The 20,430-nt window shown below is 46.4% G+C and overlaps 1 protein-coding gene across 3 annotated transcripts in view; it reads left to right on the forward strand.

Moving 5' to 3' along the window:
* The window catches only part of atp8b5b (ATPase phospholipid transporting 8B5b), a 506,562-nt gene that overhangs the window by 54,427 nt on the left and 431,705 nt on the right, over positions 1–20,430 (forward strand). For all 3 annotated transcript variants that reach the window (XR_011588690.1, XM_070868497.1, XM_070868507.1), the window contains exon 3: positions 10,369–10,454. Coding sequence is in view for 2 of the 3 variants with exons in the window: in XM_070868497.1 (XP_070724598.1) it covers positions 10,412–10,454 (43 nt within the window). In the remaining variant the exon portion in view is untranslated. The remainder of the gene's footprint in view (positions 1–10,368; positions 10,455–20,430) is intronic.

The following is a 20,430-nucleotide window of genomic DNA, read 5'->3' on the forward strand; positions in this document are numbered from 1 at the left end:
CACGTTCAAGGACTTTGGAGAGGTAAAGGAGGTTGGAATGGAGCGGTAGTTTGCAAGGACGGAGGGGGTCAAGAGTTGTTTTTTGAGGAGAGGGGTGATGCTGGCAGATTTGAAGGAGAGGCGACAGTACCTGAGGGGAGAGAACTGTTAACAATATCAGCTAACATGGGAGTTGGAAAAGGAAGCTGGGTGGTTAGCAGTTTGGTGGGAATAGGGCCGAGGGAGCAAGAAGTGGGTCTCATGGACAAGGTGAGCTTGGAGAGGACATGAGGAGAGAGTGGAGTGCAACTGGAGAAATTAGTGAGTTCTGGGCAAGGGCAAGGGGGAACCTTCGAGGAAGTTTGGCCTGGTGCGCTAGGGGAAGGAAGGGAAGGGGCAGAGGCAGTTGATCGGACAATCTCAATCTTAGAGATAAAGAAGTCCATCAGCTCCTCGCACTTGTTGTTGGAGGTAAGGGTGGAGGAGACAGGTGTTTAAGAAGATGGTTTGCAGTCGAGAAAAATTGGGGGTTATCCTTGCATTCCAGAATGATCCTCGAATAGTGAGCAGTTTTGGCAGACGAGAGCAGGACCCTATAGTGCTTTGTGGTCCAGCCAGATCTGGCGGTGAATGGCTGAACCAATTGTCCACCATAACCTTTCAAGTCTGTGTCCCTTGGACTTAAGGGAGCGGAGATGACTTAAGGGAGCGGAGAAGGGCTAGGGTGAGAGAGAGTAATGGTTTTAATAGGGACTCGGGCATCAAAGCTGATGATGAGGTTGTGGTTGAGCCGAAATGTCATGGTGAATGGAGGGCCAAAGGTTAGACAGTTGGCTCCAAGTCATAGTCGACGTATTTACTGAGGCGTACAAAAGCATGGGCCTTCCGTTAAACATCCATAAGACAAAAGTCCTCCACCAGCCTATCCTCGCCGCACAGCACTGCTCTCCCCAGTCATCAAGATCCACGGCGCGGCCCTGGACAATGTGGACCATTTCCCATACCTCCGGAGCCTCTTATCAACAAGAGTAGTCATTGACAACGAGGTTCAACACCGCCTCCAGTGCGCCAGTGCAGCCTTCGGCCGCCTGAGGAAAAGAGTGTTTGAAGACCAGGCCCTCAAATCTGCCACCAAGCTCATGGTCTACAGGGCTGTAGTAATACCCGCCCTCCTGTATGGCTCAGAGACATGGACCATGTACACTAGACAACTCAAGTCGCTGGAGAAATACCACCAATGATGTCTCCGCAAGATCGTACAAATCCCCTGAGAAGACAGACGCACCAACATTGGCGTCCTCGACCAGGCCAACATCCCCAGCATTGAAGCACTGACCACACTTGATCAGCTCTGCTGGGCAGGCCACATTTTTCGCATGCCAGACACGAGACTCCCAAAGCAAGCACTCTACTCGGAACTCCTTCACGGCAAACGAGCCAAAGGTGGGCAGAAGAAACCCTCAAAGCCTCCCTGATAAAGTGCAGCATCCCCACCGACACCTGGGAGTCCCTGGTCAAAGACCGCCCTAAGTGGAGGAAGCGCATCCGGGAGGGCGCTGAGCACCTCGAGCTTCATTGCCGAGAGCATGCAGAAATCAAGTGCAGGCAGCGGAAAAAGCGTGCGAAAAACCTGTCCCACCCACCCTTTCCCTCAATGACTATCTGTCCCACTTGTGACAGAGACTGTGGTTCTCGTATTGGACTGTCCAGCCACCATTTTTAGAGTGGAAACAAGTCTTCCCCTATTCTGAGGGACTGCCTATGATGATGATGGGAAGAGGGATCGAATTGATGTTGGCTGATTTACCAGAATTAGAAGCTTATTTTCTGTTCCATCCAAACCAGGAATGTATTGTTGGACAAGTTACAGTGAGCTTTAATGCCCTTACCAAAGCAATCAAAAAAATCAGTGGAGTAATTGACCATAGCAGTCATCTCTCAGGTTATATTGTCACTCGCAGTATAGCTAATCCTCCCAATATCCAATCCAGTGGCGGTAGTTTACAGCACTATGCCATTCTTCACAGAACTTTACTTGTATACTCAGAAATCTTAAATAGAAAATTAATCAATCTACTCATCAAACAGTATTTAACAAATGCAACTTATATTGAAGAGAAGTACTAATCCGATGAGCAAAGATCTAATGCTTTTCTATGCATGCTTGTCTATATTTGTAAGTAACTTAGTGTAGTCATGCTTTGAGTGGATGCCACAACAATAACTCAACAATAACGCTCCCTCTGGAGTGGTAGCTTAAATAGTGTTTCTCACACTACATGCAAAGAAGAAAAGTGTGACAAGTCAGCTGTTTATCAAAAATGGTGGGGTGGGGATGTTTTTCAAATGTTTAGTTTGCATGATTAAGTATCTTGTGAGCATTCGTTCACCACATGGACTGCAGCAGTTCAAGAGGTAGGCTTACCAACACCTTCCCAAGGGCAACTAGGGATGGACAATAAATGTTGGCCTTCCTAGTGACGCCATTATCCACAGAATTAATTTTTAAAAAACAGCATAACACAAGGTTTTAACGAACTCATTGCTTCCCAAAGGGCTGCTACCCCACAGATCTCTGGACATGCTGAGGAAATTGCCAGTAGCAGGGGAATAAGAACATAAGAACATAGGAAATAGGAGCAGGTGTATGACTTACGGCCCCTCGCGCCTGCTCCGTCATTCAGTAAGATCATGGCTGATCTGATCATGGACTCAGCTCCACTTCCCTGCCCGCTCCCCATAACCCCTTATCCCCTTATCGTTTAAGAAACTGTCTATTTCTGTCTTAAATTTATTCAATGTCCCAGCTTCCACAGATCTCTGAGGCAGCGACTTCCATAGATTTATAACCCTCTGAGAGAAGAAATTTCTCCTCATCTCAGTTTTAAATGGGTGGCCCCTTATTCTAAGATCATGCCCTCTAGTTCTAGTCTCCCCATTAGTGGAAACATCCTCTCTGCATCCACCTTGTCAAGCCCCCTCATAATCTTATACGTTTCGATAAGATCACCTCTCATTCTTCTGAATTCCAATGAGTAGAGGCCCAACCTACTCAACCTTTCCTCATAAGTCAACCCCCTCACCTCCGGAATCAACCTAGTGAACCTTCTCTGAACTGTCTCCAAAGTAAGTATATCCTTGATTAAATATGGAAACCAAAACTGTACGCAGTATTCCAGGTGTGGCCCTACCAATACCCTGTATAGCTATAGCAACACTTCCCTGCTTTTTTACTCCATCCCCTTTGCAATAAAGGCCAAGATTCCATTGGCCTTCCTGATCACTTGCTGTACCTGCATACTAACCTTTTGTGTTTCATGCACAAGTACCTCCAGAACCCGTTGTACTGCAGCACTTTGCAATCTTTCTCCATTTAAATAATAACTTGCTCTTTGATTTTTTTCTGCCAAAGTGCATGACCTCACACTTTCCAACATTATACTCCATCTGCCAAATTTTTGTCCACTCACTTAGCCTGTCTATGTCCTTTTGCAGATTTTTTGTGTCCTCCTCACACATTGCTTTTCCTCCCATCTTTGTATCGTATCAAACTTGGCTACGTTACACTCAGTCCCTTCTTCCAAGTCATTAATATAGATTGTAAATAGTTGGGATCCCAGCACTGATCCATGCGGCACCCCACTAGTTACTGATTGCCAACCCGAGAATGAACCATTTATCCCGACTCTGTTTTCTTTTAGTTAGCTAATCCTATATCCATGCTAATATATTACCCCCAACACCGTGAACTTTTAATGACAGGAGCTGGCACGAATAATAAAGATGTTTCTCAGGGTACCAGTCAATCATCCAGCTCAAATGCCTGAAGATATGCAAGATCAAGTGCAGGCCCAGAGAACCACCACAACAATACCCAAGGCTCATAGGGAGGACTTGGACTCAGACTAACACCCAACAGTCATTCACCTCATTTCCTCCTCCACAGAGGAACAACTGTGAAGGACAACATGATGAGGAAGTAGAAGAAACACCTTTACAAAAGTGAAGTAGAATCATGGCTCATCGTGCCTGTGCTGGCTCTTTGGAAGAGTTAAGTCAATTAGTCCCACTCCCACGCCCTTTCCACCGTACATGGAACTCGGCTAATTCGGTTTCTGCAATCTTTTTTTCAAGCGTGTATCTAATTTCCTTTTGAAAGATACTATTGAATCTGCTTTCACCACCATATCAGGCAGTGTATTCCAGATCATAACATGGGATAAAACACATCTGTGGGACACACTAAAGATTTAAAACAAATGGTTAACTACTATTAAAATGTGTTGTAATAGTTAATTTGGGATGAGGCAGAATAAGGTTGGGGAAGAATGTATTGGTACACACAGGCCTTAATTTAAGACTGAGGGTAATGCAGTGGTGTTTTTTTACAAGGTTTTGGGCACGTACCAATGATTGTTGTGTATTCGATGGTGCAAGCACTTACATAAATATGTCATGTAGTAAAGCTTGCCTTAAAACTTGTCCTGACTGGCTGGTTCATCTCTCAATCCTGGTCAGAGACTCCTCTGCCACTTGTTGAAGCTAGCAATCCTATACCTGCTGCATGGCAATGTCCCTTTACAGGGGGAAGTTGTATTGTCTGATTTCCACAGGGAAAATAATGAAATCCCATGCCCAAGTAAGTGCACCTGTCACCCATATGTTGCAACTATATCCTACTGTTTGGGAGATTTTACAGATTTTCTTGTGATGTTATGAAGTAAGACTTGCATTTATATAGTGCCCTTTATGTCTTCTGGATGTCCTAAAGTGCTTCATAGCCAATGAATTCATTTTTGAAGTGTAGTCACTGTTGTTTTTGTAGCAAATGCAGCAACCAATATGTGCATAACAAGGTCCCACACACATTGATGAGATGAATGACCAGTTAATCTGTTTTGACAGTGTTGGTTGAATGCCATCTTTTACTTCTACCTGAACGAGCAGATCTCAGTGGTCATGTCCTGGTATAAGAACTGAGCTCATAACCTACTGACTGAAGAGGTGAGAGTGCTCCTTTGGCGAAGCGCTGTTGCTCTCAGTCGCTGATCTCTCTCTGATGATCTAATTCGTTATATCAGGTTGAGGGGTGCAACTGCCTGTTTGTTGGGTTCGACGAGTTTTTCAGAAAGGTCCTACAGTATGCGCAAGAGAGTCAAGCTGACCCGTTTACTTCAAAAGAACCGATGGCAGAAAACTTAAGGCATCAGTCACTTTAACAGCCACTGACAGAGCTGCTCTATCCTCAAGTTCTAGTTCCAGGAATCTGCTAATATTTAGGGTTTCATTCCACAGGCGGGGGTGATGGGGTGTGGGGGAGGGGGGTGGGTGGGGGTGGGGCGGGGGGGCTGAGGGAGGAAGAAAAGCGGAAGAGCAATAGTGGTAGGGGATTTGATAGTTAGGGGAGCAGACTGGTGTTTCTGCGGCCGCAGACGTGACTCCAGGATGATATGTTACCCCCCTGGTGCCAGAATCAAGGATGTCACTGAGCGGCTGCAGGACATTCTAAGGGGGGAGGGTGAACAGCCAGAGGTCGTGGTCCATATCGGCACCAATGACATAGGAAGAAAGGGATGAGGTCCTGCAGGCAGTGCCACGTGTTAGTGAGTACAGGAATAGGAGGATAGAAGGGATGAATGCGTGGCTAGAGAGATGGTGCAGGGGGGGAGGGCTTTAGATTCCTGAGGCATTGGGGTCGTTTCTGGGGGAGATGGGACCTGGACAAGCCAGATAGGTTGCACCTCAACAGAGCCGGGACCAATATCCTTACGGGGTGGGGGTTGCTAATGCTGTTGGGGAGGGTTTAAACTAGCTTGGCATGACATTGGGAACCTGAGAGCATTGTCAGAGGGGAGAGAAGCCAAGCTGGAAATGGAAGGCAGAAAATTAGTTAGCAAGTTTGGAAGGCAGAGGAAACAAAGGCTAGAAAATGGACAACAAGGCAGTTTGGCAATGCTAAATGGTACATAATTTAATGCAATGAGTCTAGGAAATAAGGCAGATGAGCTAAGGGCACAGATAGACACTTGGGGTTATGATATTGTAGCTATTATTGAGACATGGCTGAAAGAAGAGCAGCTCAATATTCCTGGTTACAGGGTTTTCAGGCGAGATAGAGAGGGGGGTAAAGAAAAGGAGGAGGGCGGGTTTTGATCACAGTTTTGATTAATGAAACAATTATAACTGTGAGGAGGGATGAAATGTTAGAAGGATCATCAAATGAAGCTATATGGTTTGAAATAAAGAACAAAAAAGGGGCAATCACAATGCTGGGAGTGTACTATAGACCCACAAACAGTCCAAGGGAGATAGAAGACCAAATTTGTAGGCAAATTACTGACAAGTATAAAAACAATAGGACAGTAATAGTGGGGGATTTCAATTACCCTAATATTAACTGGGATACTATCAGTGTAGAAACATAGAAAATAGTTGCAGGAGTAGGCCATTCGGCCCTTCTAGCCTGCACCGCCATTCAATGAGTTCATGGCTGAACATGCAACTTCAGTACCTCATTCCTGCTTTCTCGCCATACCCCTTGATCCCCCTGGGTAGTAAGGACTTCATCTAACTCCTTTTTGAATATATTGAATATATTTGAATATATTGAATATGTAAAAGGTACAGAGGGCACAGAATTCCTAAATTACATTCTGGAGAACTTTTGTTTAGCCAATACGTAGCAATATATAACAAGGTGGGGGGTGAGGGGGGCGCAGTTCTAGATTTAATGTTAGGGAATGAAGCTGGGCAGGTGGAAGGAGTAGCAGTGGGAGAGCATTTTTGTGGTAGTGATCATAATTCAGTTAGTTTTAGCATAATTATGGATAAGGACAAAGAAAAAACAGGAGTAAGGGTTCTAAATTAGGGGAAGGCCAATTTTATTAGGCTGAGAAGTGATTTAGCAAAAGTGGACTGGAAACAGTTACTTGAAGGTAAATCAGTGCCAGAGCAGTGGGAGGCATTCAAGAGGGAGATACATGGAGTTCAGGGTAAACATGTTCCCACAAAGAAAAAGGGTAAAACTGCCAAATGTAGAGACCACTGGATGACAAGGTGCATACAGGATAAGATAAGGCAAAAGGGAAGCCTTTATCAGATATCGTGAGCTCAATACTGCAGAAAGCCTAGAAGAGTATAGAAAGTGCAGGGGTGAAATTAAGAAGGATAGTAGGAAAGCAAAAAGAGGGCATGAAAAACTACTGGCAAGTAGAATCAAAGAAAACCCAAAGATGTTTTACAATTACATAAAGAGCAAGAGGATAACAAAGGAAAGAGTAGGGCCTATTAGGGACCAAAATGGTGATCTATGTGTTGAGGCGAAGGATGTGGGTAAAGTACTAAATGAATACTTTGCGGCTGTCTTCACAAAAGAGGGGGATGATGCCGACGTTGAAGTTCAGGAGAAGATAGTGTAATATTGGACGGGATAAACATAGTAAGAGAGGAAGTTTTAAGGGGTTTAATATCCTTGAAAGTAGATAAATCACCAGGATCAGATGAAATATATCCGAGGCGCCTAAAAGAAGCAAGGGAGGAAATTGCGGAGGGCCTGATCATCATTTTTCAATCCACCCTGGCTATAGGAGTTGTGCCAGAGGATTGGAGAACTGCTAACGTTGTACCATTGTTAGAAAAGGAGGAAGGTAGAAACCGAGCAATTACAGGCCAGTTAGTTTAACCTCGGTGGTGAGCAAATTACTGGAAATGTAAATTCCTGGATTCTTCGAATACCTCTTGTGCTTTGAACAAAGCAGTCTTTATTACCGGCCAGTAAGACCTATCAGACAGAAGATATTCTCTCTGGATAGAGCGTACACACTCCCTACGGATAGGTGAAGTTACATCGTAAAGCGTTAACAGTTATACAGTTTTGAAATCAGATAACAAAATACAAATGGATTGACAGTCTAACTCAGCCACTCATTAGTCAATCTATATGAGATGTTCTTCTTGAAAGCTCAAGCATTGCCTCTAAATGTTTCAATCTAATGGTGTGACTACTAACTGAGACCTTGCAATTCTGCAGATGTATTTCATGTTACAATTAGATATCATTGGCAGGATTAGTGACTTGAAACCTTGAGAAAGACTGTTAGCTATGCTGATGTTGCACTATTTGCAATCTGACATTCTCCCAGCTATTCTTCCATGGCTTATACATTTTCATATATCCCGTTTACCTTACTGTCCTTAATTCCATATATTCCGTTCAGATATCCACATCCCCCCTTTTATCATTCTATGATAACATTTAGGATCATTCTATGAGTATTGCATTGTTGAGTAGTTCTCTAGTTTGTTGGATCATAACCCGGGAACCCTTGACCACAAGAGGGTCTGCTAACCTTGTCATTACTTTACAGCAGAGGTTAAGGCAACCAACAATCAAACAGCAGGTAATTATTATTACGATGAGAACAATTTCCCCATGTATTAGATAGGATCTCCAAGATCCACCCATTTGGCTGTCTTACTTGTATAAACCTTCATTTAGAAAGATACAGATTAATCAAGGTCAGTCAGCATGGATTTGTTAAGGGAAAGTCGTGTCTGACTAACTTGATTGAGTTCTTTGAGGAGGTAATACGGCGGGTTGATGCGGGCAGTGCGTTAAATGTAGTTTACATGGATTTTAGCAAGGCTTTTGACAAAGTCCCACATGGTACACTGATCAAAAAAGCAAAAGCCCATGGGATCCAAGGGAGAGTGGCAAATTGGATCCAAAATTGGCTCAGTGGCAGGAAGCAAAGAGTAATAGTTGAGGGGAGTTTTTGTGACTGGAAGGCTGTTTCCATTGGGGTTCCACAGGGCTCAGTACTCAGTCCCTTATTTTTTGTAGTATATATTTATGATTTAGACTTAAATGTAGGGGGCGTGATAAAGAAATTTGCAGATGATAAAAAAATTGGCCATGTGGTTGACAGTGAGGAGAAAGCTCCAGACTGCAGGAAGATATTGATGAACTGGTCACTTGGGAAGAAAAGTGGCAAATGGAATTCAATCTGGAAAAGTGTGAGGTAATGCATTTGAGGAGGAGCAACAAGGCTCCTTGTTGCTCCTAATAAACAATAAATGGGAGGATACCTAGAGCTGTGGAGGAACAGAGCGACCTTGGAGTATATGTCCACAGATCCTTAAAGGTAGCAGGACATGTCGATAAAGTAGTTAAAATGGCATATGAGATGCTTTCCTTTATTAGCCGAGACATAGAATACAAGAGCAGGGAAGTTATGCTCGAACTATATACAACAATAGTTAGGCCACAGCTTGAGTACTGCGTGCGGTTCTGGTCAACACATTACATGAAAGATATGATTGCAGTAGAAAGGGTGCAGAGGAGATTTACGAGGATGTTGCCAAGACTGGAAAACTTTAGCTATGAGAAAAGATAGGATAGGCTGAGGTTGTTTTCCTTGGAACAGAGGAGGCTGAAGGGAGATTTAATTGAGGTGTATAAAATTATGAGGAGCCTAGATAGAGTGAATAGGAAGGACCTATTTCCCTTAGCAGAGAGGTCAATAACCAGTGGACATAGATTTAAAGTAGTTAGTCGAAGGATTAGAGGGGAGATGATGAAACATTTCTTCCCCTTTAAGTGAAGGGAAGAGCCATGGTGATGCGGCGGCATGATGACGTCATCGCGGCAGTCACTCCGCACCGACCCCAACTTCCGCCCCTCAGGTATTGCCACCGCCACATATTCGCCCCTCTCGTGTAGTCACTGCCCCCATTAAGAATGACTTACGGATCCAAATTTAAAAAAACAAGCGGAATTTTGCCCCCCCGACTCACTATGTAGAAGGATATAGGACATCAGTTAGTATTTAGATATTTCTGTTATTTTATCGTTCAGAATGTCACGAACAAAAATCCACATTTAATTAATGAAAGGTTTTGCATGAAAGTTTGAAATGGTCAGATGCTGGTTTGATCCCCATTTCATTAAGTTGGAAAAATTTGGCTAAATAGAAACTAGCCTCTTCCCTGCAAGGAGAGGAAAAGTTGTACCACAAATCATCCCTTGTCCTCGTGCACATTCCAGAAAATGACTCATGTACAATATAGGTAGAAGCCTAACCTTCAATCACTTGTCTGTTCTGTTGGCCTTAACACCTGACAATGAGGTGCTCCTGCAACAAAGCAACTCCCCTTTAAGTAGTGGAGAGAGCCTCGGCCAAATTGTATTGACCAATAGACTGCATGCATCCAATATTGCCCCCTTCCAATGCCCGCCCCCCCTCCCCCACTGTTGAGTCAGGGAATGTGGTCTGAACAAACTAGATAGAAAATAAAAATTATGGGGAAGGGATTAGATAGTAACACATTTAAATTAGTGATACCTGTATAGGCTTGCAGTTATATTAATTATTTATTTTTCTTTAACAGGAATTTCATGGATGTATAGAGCATTTGAATAGAAACATTTGGGATGCCATTATTTGAAAAAGTTTTCAATCGGTCCAAACCTCCAGGTGAGCTATTGGATACGTGCAATAGCTTTCGTATCTATTTTAAATTCAGGCCTCACTACCAGGGCACCCTTGTGTCTCTCTGTTTGTGTCGTACTATGTTTGCAATAGTGTTCAATAATTTGTATGTTAAAGAATTGTAAATATAAGTACATAAGAAAGCATAGTATGAGACAAAGCTTTAAACCATTAAAGCTGCTACGTTAGCAGATTCTACAGACTATGTTCACTTTGACATAGACGCTACCTGGATAATTTCATCTCTTGAGGAAAACTCTCAAAAGTTTCTCCCTGCCAGCTCCACAAGATATATAATGCATAACTCTAAAAAGTATCTAAAATCTTAGGTCTGTGTAGGAATATAGGATTTGCACTGGAAAAGACAATTTTAGTGCTCCTGGTTTGCCCTAGATTTGAAAAACAGAGGCCCAGAAATTGTATAAGGCCCGAAAACAGACAGGGGCACTGGCCAGTGTCATTTGCCCACGCCCGTTCTAAGTGGTGCAGGCAGCACGGAAAATTTGTGCTGCCTGCTAATTTCCATGATTGCAGCGACGTGTTGCTGATTGGCTTTGCACTCAACGGGAGCAGGGGGGCGGGGGGGGGGGGCATGGAAGGGGGGCAATATTGGATGCAGTTTACTGGTCAATAACATTTGGTTGAGGCTCTCTTCATTACTTAAAGGGGAGTTGCTTTGTTGCAGGAGCACCTCATTGTCGGGTGAAAATAAGGCATGGTGCAACACCCAAGAGAAAGGGCAAAATGTTTTTCAGATGCAGCACTGGAGGCTTGGTCCCGGGGGTCCAACGACACTGGGTCGTCCTGTACCCGCATAGGGGCAAGTGGCCTTCAAAGTTGAATAGCAGAATGACCTGGGAGGAGATAGCTCTATCCGACCCTGCAACAATTGTTGTTCCCAGGACCTGGATCGATTGCCACAAAAAGTTTAATGACCTCACATGGCTGGTCAAGGTGAGTGAAGGCTCCAGCAAATGCCATATTCCACCATCTGCACCATAATCCTCACACACTGCTTAATGCACCACGTCCCATCACTCACCTACTAAGAATCTCTAGCTATCACCACTCATACCTCACAATCATGGCTTCACTTCACCTTCACATACTACCACTGCTGCAACACTCACACTCGCACCTTGCACACACTGCCAACTATTCAACCAAGGCTGGCATATTATCCAAACACATTGCACTACACTCACTGACACATTTTCTCTTTCTCTTGCAGGCAAAGTTGGCTCATAACCACAGAGAGCAACAGCAGACGGGAGGCTGCCAAGCGAGGGATGAGAACTTAGTGTTGCAAATAATTGGAGAGGCTGTGACAGAGTCTGTGACGAGTGGAGAAGTGGAAAGTATCGCTGATGATGACGGCATGCTCATACCTAATTCTTCTTCTCACATCCCACTTCCCCCTCATCCCACAATCTCTTCTCACTTACAAACTGCTGATGGTGTAGTCATGGATATCTTGCTTTACCCCACCTCCCCTCACCACAACCTTGTGCCTTTCAACATTCAGATATGCAATAATTGCAGCCTTGCTAGCCTGTCCATGAACTTGAGGAAGAGACTGATGGAGTAGAAAAAGAAGAAGACACACCAGCACGGCACTTGACACTCACAGACACCAGCTCAGAAAATGGCACTGTGCACACTTTAGAGGGTATTATAGAGGCAGGATCTGCACGTGGTGAGTCACCAGGCATGAGTGGGCTGCAGCCAGGCCAGAGGGAAAGGAGAGCGAGTTCACGCACGAGTTCTGCTCCACACAACTCAGATGATGACCTCGATTTGGCGGCTGTTGTGTATGCAATAACTATTAGACTGAGTACTGTTTAACTCCAAGAGGTATGACCTTGGCTCTGCTTTATTAAGGCCCAAAGTGACTAATATACAAAACGGCTGGCCTTTTATACTTGGGCTGCACACACGTGCGTGCAGCCCAATGGCCTCCAACAGTGACGCCATCTAGTGGCTAGTGATACCAAAAGTACATACATGACAGCAGCCTTCAGAAGAAGGCATGCACACACAAATGCTAGGTGCAATGGCAAACCTGCCAGAGAACCTTTTGTCAAGGAGCATGGAGGAGTCTAGCTCCAACAGTGCACAGGGTTCTATGCAGAGCTTGGAGCTCATAATTTCCAGAATAAAACAGATTGCTAGGAATGCTGAGATGCCGCCCTGGGGAGTGGCAGTGGCTCTGTGGAGCTCGAACCTGCTGTCCTTTCTCAGGAGGACAACATTCCTGCTCCCGCAACTGCCACTCCGCCGTTGCCCTTGCCGCTGCTTGTCAGTCAGCCAGCCAGCCCAGACTGCTACCACCCATGCCCAGGTGGTGTAGTCTGCACCGGGCCTTCTAGATCCAGAGCTGCTCGAGACCATCTGCAGTCTCCCGCACTGAAAATCAGGAGCCTTCCACCAGCCATACTTGCAGCCACTGTGGGAGCCCTTCATAGGAGCACTGGAGTCGGAAAAGGGACACGAAAGACAGACACTAAGAAAATGCACAAAGGTGATTAGTTGACTTTGTTCATTTGATTTGAATTTGATAAATTTATGCATTATGTTCGGAATGTGTGTTTTGTGGTGGCTCAAGTTTCAGCTTGGTGCCCAGAAGGACACCGTGATATCCTGTGACAGATGGATGGTATGGTGGGGAAGTTGTGAGCACGAGGATCTGGCGTTTCATTCACTGGAACTGGAATCTAACGAGGTACTCACAGACAGCCCATCCCGAATGGGGATGTGCTACTCCTTCTCCTTCTCCTCCGTCTCCATCTCTGTCTCCTCCTCTTGTCTCGTCACCTCGTCTCGTCTCCTCCTCCTTGTCTCGTCTCCTGCTCTCGTCTTGTCTTGTCCCCGCCTCTCGTCTCAACTTGTCTCCTCCTCCTGTCGTCTCGTCTCTGCCTTCTCTCGTCATCACGTCTCCTCCTCTTCTTGTCTCGTCTCCTCCTCCTCTCGTCTCGTTTTCTCCTCCTCCTCGTCTCCACCTCCTCTCGTCATCACGTCTCCTCCTTTTCTTCTTGTCTCCTCCTCTCATCTCGTTTCATCTCCTCCTCCTCTCTTCTTTCTTTCTCCTGATGTGGTCCCGGAATCCGTGGTGGCAAGGACTGCGTGTTCATGTTAACCAAGTTGTGGAGCATGCAGCAGACTACCACGAAATGGGACACCCCTTCCAACGAGTACTGGAGGGCTCCTCCTGAGCAATCCAGGCAGTGGAACCATTGCTTGTGCACCCTGATGGTTTGCTTAATGATATTCCTCAAGGCATCACAGCTGTCATTATATGAGTGATGGGGTTGCGGAGAGTAGTCATGAGCCAGGTACAAAGCGGATAGCTTTTGTCTCCGAGCAGTGACCCTCGGGTTTGACGTGGTGGCTGGAAGATTGCTGGCACAGCAGACTGGCGCAGGATGAAGGCATCATCACTGCTGCCAGGATAGCGGGCATTCAGCATCATGATGTGCTGGCGTAGTCACACAACAACTACACATTAAGTGAGTAGTAGCCTTTGCAGTTATGTTACATGTCACAATTGTTATATGGTGCCCATAAAGCCACGTTTACAGTCGATGGTGTCCTGTGCAATGGGAAATCCTGCTATCCTGGCAGAGCCATGTGCGTGCTCGTCCTGCTTCTCTGTGAAGTCCCTTCCCCTGGAGTAGAAAGCCTCTTTGACCTCCCAGATGCAGTGATGGATGGCGAACTGGGAGATATTAGCTATGTCGCCTACTGAAGACTGGAAGGATCCAGTGGTGAAAAAATTGAGGACAACGGTGACCTTGAAGGCTACTGGGAGAGCCGTCGTTGACTTTCTCTGAGGCTGCAAGTCTGGTTCCAAGACGTGGCAGTTTCTGTGACCACCTCTTTGCTGATGTGGCGCCTCCTAATACACTGCTACTGGCTTGCGTGAAGGTAGGAGAAGTGCTCGCGGAAGACCCTAGATGGGTAAGGCCTCCTGCTGAGAGCCCCACTCCTCCTCCTCTGCGAGCATCTTGTCCTTTTTAACGCTGCCTCCGCTCCATGTCCCTTCTACACTTGAGCGCGAAGGGGACTGCAAATAGAGCCCTCTTGACTGGGTTTGAGCAGAACATTTTAAATGAAAAGCAAGGCCTTCTCCACTTGCAGCAGCACTCCCTTTGACTTCAGGAACTTTAAATAACTGTCGAGAGTTCCAAATAGTAGCACAAACTTAAACAGAGCTTGTAGAACTGAAAAAGCAAATACGCTGCAAATTGTTGATGATCCTTTTAAATAACGCTTCTTGAGGGTCCTTCCTGCAGCTGAATGCTTGGTCAGCTGGTCGTGATAAGGAAAGGGTTTTAAAAGGAGCAAAATGGCAGATCGTGCGTCAAATCAGCTTTGTACATTGATGTCACGCACTGCCTCATCTAAATATGTGGAGTGAGCGCTGGCAATGGCAGCGCTACTGACCACCCAAAATGGCGGCCGCTGCAGGACCCGCTGGAGGTGAGTCGGCCACCATTTTTTCATCAAAACCGTCTGTAATGGCCAGTAAACCCCCGAATTTCACAACCAGAATAATAAAATGAAAAACTGCAAATGTTGTCAATCTGAAATAAAAACAGAAAATGTTAGCATCTGTAAAGAGAGAACAAAACAACTTGCATTTATATAGCACCTTTAATGCAATAAAACATCAGACATAAAGTGACACCAATCCAAAGAAGGAGATATTAAGATGGGTAACTAATAATTGGTCAAAGAGGTAGGTTTTAAGGAGCAGCTTAAACGAGGAGAGAGACTTGAGAGGTTTAAAGCGGGAATTCCAGAGCTTAGGGCATAGCTGATTGAAGGCACAGCCGCCTATGGTTAGGATGAAGAGGGTGATGGCTGCGTAAGACGGAAGAAGACAGGTTATAACTTTATGTGTACCCTTCATCAGAACCGACGAAAGATCTTGCCTGCATGCTCTCAGGCTATCTAGCAATGCATGGGGTGGAGGTGAGGAGAATGACTCAGCTGAGTGATGCCAACTGGAGAGCATGCCACTCCCACCGATGAAGGCCCTTTCTTCTCTCTGGTTGTAGCCTCAGTGTTCACCATGTGATCTGATCAATGGGGAATTGACCAAACAATGTTGGCGACACTCACAAAGCCTATGATTATGTCTTCATTTGTCTGAGATTTTTCGTCAAAAAAAAAAGATGGTCCAGAGAGGAAGATGCATTGCACCCTGATGCCTGGAATTGGAGCAATTTGGGTATTCATGAGTGTTAGCGTGAATGTTTTCTCAGAAGAATCACTCAATACTCAGAGTCGGTTCCAACGCCAATGCGGCCTTTATTTACGCTAGCGGGGAGGAAGCCTCAGGACTGGATCCAGGCACTTCTCTCCGCCGAACAAAGAAACTCATCGATATTTATATGTTTTACAATAATTCTTTACAGTTACTCAGCCCACTTCGGCTGGACACAATCCAATCATAAGATTATAGATTACATATAGGTTTCTTTAACCCAATAGAATTCCCCTGATACCTCAGGAACTGCATGTTCGGTTTTTGTCAGCTCGGGCTGATTAATGACCTCGTTATGTGAGGCAGGTTCTCCCCTTATCTCTCTTCCTCGGGCTTCGGCTGTGTGAAATCACTGGTTCATTATAATTATCTTATATCCAAGGCATTCCTGGTAGTGGGCCTCACCGGGTCATTGCTCGGTCATTTCTCGGTCAGCCCCAGTTCATTACTTGACTAATGGGGTTCCCATCATGCTTGGGCAGCCATTTTATATGTGGCCGCTTTAAACTTATATGAGTTTAGATATATTCAGCAGGTGCCGAATGCCTAGTGTTTTATATATTCAGCAGGTGCCTAATGCCTACAACAATGAGGGATATTCAAATCAGTCTTGTGGCTTCAGTTGCTGGGGTTTGTACCACAAACTGACGAGGAGCTTTCACCCACTCCAAAGCAGTTTGAAAGTTCTGCATTTCTTGCAGTAGAATCCCACACATGCAGGCAATAGACTCCTCTACAGTGGCAGCCATAAGTCAGAAACTACCAGATATAGTCCCTAAGACTGCAGCAATCATTCATGCTCTGAGTATTCTGCGTTTTAAAAGCTTCCGTGGATAAGGATTCCTTTTGCTGACACATGCTGGAAGAGGGACAAAGGGCGTCCTCTTCCTCATCCATCTGCTTTTCATCCTCTTGCTCATCTGTGCCAATTGGTTCACCCATTTTGTTCCCCTGTATTTTCCCATCTAACTCTCCCAGGTTGTTTTTTTTGAATGATCGACAGTAAGACTAACTATTGTGTTCCTAACACAGATGAGGCTGCACACAGGGAGGTTAAAGTAACAGTGACCTCAGTCTTTAATAAGACACTCGAGAGTGAGGAACAAACCTTAGGGGCCAGCTTACATACAGTGCTCCCAAGGGATGCTGGGATCCCTTGGGACTTAAGGGGATGAGCTCCCTGGTGGCGGAACATGGGAGTGCATGCTTTACAGATACACAACATCACTCCGTCCCCCCCTCCCCTCTCCCCCAAAGTCAAAGTGAAAAATATTTACAAGGTGAGACGGTTGGGAGCCTTTCTTTCCCTGGTGGACCGCCTCGGTACAAATGTCTGTTCTGGTGTGTTGGCTGTGCCCTCGCTGGGCTGGCGTGTTGTTGGCCCTGCAGGGCTGCGAGGTGAGCCTGGCCTTGCTGGGCTGTTGGGCGTGATGGGTTCGATTTCATGGTCTGGCGTGGTGTCGTTGATCCTTTGGGAGTGTGTTGTGGGCTCGAAAAAGGTGGTGTCTGCTGTGGGTTGTTCAGGGCAGTCTGTGAACCGCAGCCTCGTTTGGTCCAGGTGCTTTCTGCAAACTTGTTCATTGTCTAGTTTGACTACAAACACCTTATTCCCTTCTTTAGCTATCACCGTGCCCGCGATCCACTTGGGACCATGTCAATAGTTTAGCACATACACAGGGTCATTTAGATCAATTTCCCGTGACACAGTGGCGCGACCATCGTTTACATTTTGTTGCTGCTGCCTGCTCTCTACTTGATCATGCAGGTTGGGGTGAACCAGCGAGAGTCTGATTTTAAATGTCCTTTTCATGAGTAGCTCAGCCGGGGGCACCCCTGTGAGCGAGTGGGGTCTTGTGCGGTAGCTGAGCAGTACTCAGGACAGGCGGGTTTGGAGTGAGCCTTCTGTGACTCGTTTAAGGCTCTGTTTGATGGTTTGTACTGCCCGCTCTGCCTGCCCATTGGAGGCTGGTTTAAACGGGGCCGAGGTGACATGTTTGATCCCATTGCGGGTCATGAATTCTTTAAATTCGGCACTGGTGAAACATGGCCCGTTGTCACTGACCAGTATGTCAGGCAGGCCTTGGGTGGCAAACATGGCCCTCAGGCTTTCAATGGTGGCGGTGGCGGTGCTTCCTGACATTATTTCACATTCATCCATTTTGAAAAAGCATCCACCACCACAGGAACATTTTACTGAGAAATGGGCCCGCATAGTCGACATGGATCCTCGACATGGATGGTCTGAAGGGCCAGTACCACAAACTTAATGGTGCCACTCTGGACGCGTTGCTCAACTGAGCACACACGCTGCATTGCCGTACACAGGACTTTAAGTCAGAGTCGATACCGGGCCATCACACGTGGGATCTGGCTATTGCTTTCATCATTACTATACCCGGGTGTGTGCTGTGGAGATCCGAGATGAACGTCTCCCTGCCCTTTTTTGGTAGCCGCTGGAACGGCTTGATTGGCTCTTGCATTTCAATGGGGATGCTGGCCCAGCTCCCATGCAGTACACAGTTTTTTACTAGGGACAGCAGAGGATCTTGGCTGGTCCAAGTCCTAATCTGGTGGGCCGTGACAGGTGATTTATCATTTTCAAAAGCTTCCATGACCATCTGCAGGCTGTGCCACCATCAACAAGTTTGCAGGCTGCGCCATTTCCACCCCTGTGATGGGCAATGGTAGCCGACTGAGAGCATCCACACAGTTCTCGGTGCCTGGCCTGTGGCAGATGGTATAGTTATACGCTGATAGCGCGAGTGCCCACCTTTGTATGTGGGCTGAGGCATTAGTATTTATCCCCTTGGTTTTCAGCGGACAGGGATGTGAGGGGCTTGTGATCGGTTTCCAGCTCAAATTTGAGGCCAAACAGGTACTGATGCATTTTCTTTACCCCGAACACACACGCTAATGCCTCTTTCTCAATCATGCTGCAGGCCCTCCCGGCTATAGACAAGCTCCTGGAAGCATAGGCGACAGGTTGCAACTTCCCCGCAACGTTAGCTTGTTGTAATACACACCCGACTCCGTACGACGACGCGTCACATGCTAGCACAAGTCTTTTACACGGGTTAGACAATACAAGCAGCTTGTTGGAGCATAAAATGTTTCTGGCTTTCTCAAAAGCAACTATGTTTTTTTCCCCATACCCAGTTATCAGCTTTGCGCAATAACACATGTAGGGGCTTAACCCCGGGAGGAAGTTACCAACATAGTTGAGGAGTCCCAGGAATGACCGCAGCTCCGTGACGATCTGTGGCCTGGGTGCGTTCCTGATAGCCTCTGTCTTGGCATCTGTGGGCCGAATGCCGTCCGCCGCGATCTTTCTCCCCAAAAACTCCACTTCTGTTTCCATGAAGACGCATTTCAACCTCTTCAGCCGCAGCCCTACGCGATCCAGTCGCTGGAGGACCTCCTCCAGGTTTTGTAGGTGCTCGGCGGTGTCCCGACCCGTGACCAATATGTCGTCCTGAAAGACCACCGTGTGTGGTACCGACTTGAGTAGGCTCTCCATGTTTCTCTGGAAGATCGCTGCAGCCGACCGAATTCCAAATGGGCAGCTGTTGTAGATGAACAGTCCCTTGTGCGTGTTGATGCAGGTGAGGCCCTTCAAAAACTCCTCCAGCTCTTGCATCATGTAGGCCGAAGTCAGGTCGAGCTTGGTGAACGTCTTGCCTCCTGCCAGCATTGCAAATAGGCCGACTGCCTTAGGGAGCGCGTATTGGTCCTGTCGCGAGAAACGATTAATAGTTACTTTATAATCACCGCAAATCCTGACCGTGCCATCACTTTTGAGTACTGGAACAATCGGGCTGGCCCACTCGCTGAATTCCACTGGGGAGATGATGCCCTCATGTTGCAGCCTGTCCAGCTCGATTTCCACTCTCTCCCTCATCATGTGAGGTACCGCTCGCGCCTTGTGCTGAATGGGTCATGCCTCTGGGACCAAGTGGATCCGCACCTTCGCCCCGGAAAGGTTTCCATTACCTGGCTCAAAAAGGAAAGGAAATTTGTTAAGAACCTGGGTACATGAGGCCTCATCGACATGTGATAGTGCTCGGATATCATCCCAGTTCCAGCGGATTTTGCCCAGCCAGCTCTTTCCAAGCAGTGTGGGGCCATCGCCCGAGACAATGTAGAGTGGCAGTTCGTGCACCGTGCTCTTGTAGGTGACCTTGACCATGGCGCTGCCCAGGACAGTGATAAGCTCTTTGGTGTACGTTCTCAGTTTCATGTGGATGGAGCTCAGGGCTGGTCTGAATGCCTTGTTGCACCACAGTCTCTCAGACATCTTTTTACTCATGATGGATTGGCCAGCGCCAGTGTCTAGTTCCATGGCTACGGGTAAGCCATTCAATTTTATGTTTAGCATTATAGGTGGACATTTCGTTGAAAATATGTGCACCCTGTGTACTTCAGCATCTGCCTCCTCTCTCTGAGGCTTGAAATTGCTTTGATCCAGCATGGACCGATCTTTCTCTGCCACGTGGTGGTTGGCAGGTTTTGCAGAGCTTGCAGCTCATCTGCAAGCTCGTTGGAGGTGCCCCATTGTTCCACAGCTCTTGCAAACATACCCTTTGAAGCGGCATGAATAGGCTGAATGGAAGCCTCCACAACGCCAACAAAGTGTGAATTGCCTTGCATTCATCCTTTGTTGGGGACTCTGAGTCATCTGGGTCACCTGAGGCT

The sequence above is a fragment of the Pristiophorus japonicus genome, chromosome 2, assembly GCF_044704955.1.
Source record: "Pristiophorus japonicus isolate sPriJap1 chromosome 2, sPriJap1.hap1, whole genome shotgun sequence".
NCBI classification, from domain to species: Eukaryota; Metazoa; Chordata; class Chondrichthyes; family Pristiophoridae; genus Pristiophorus; species Pristiophorus japonicus.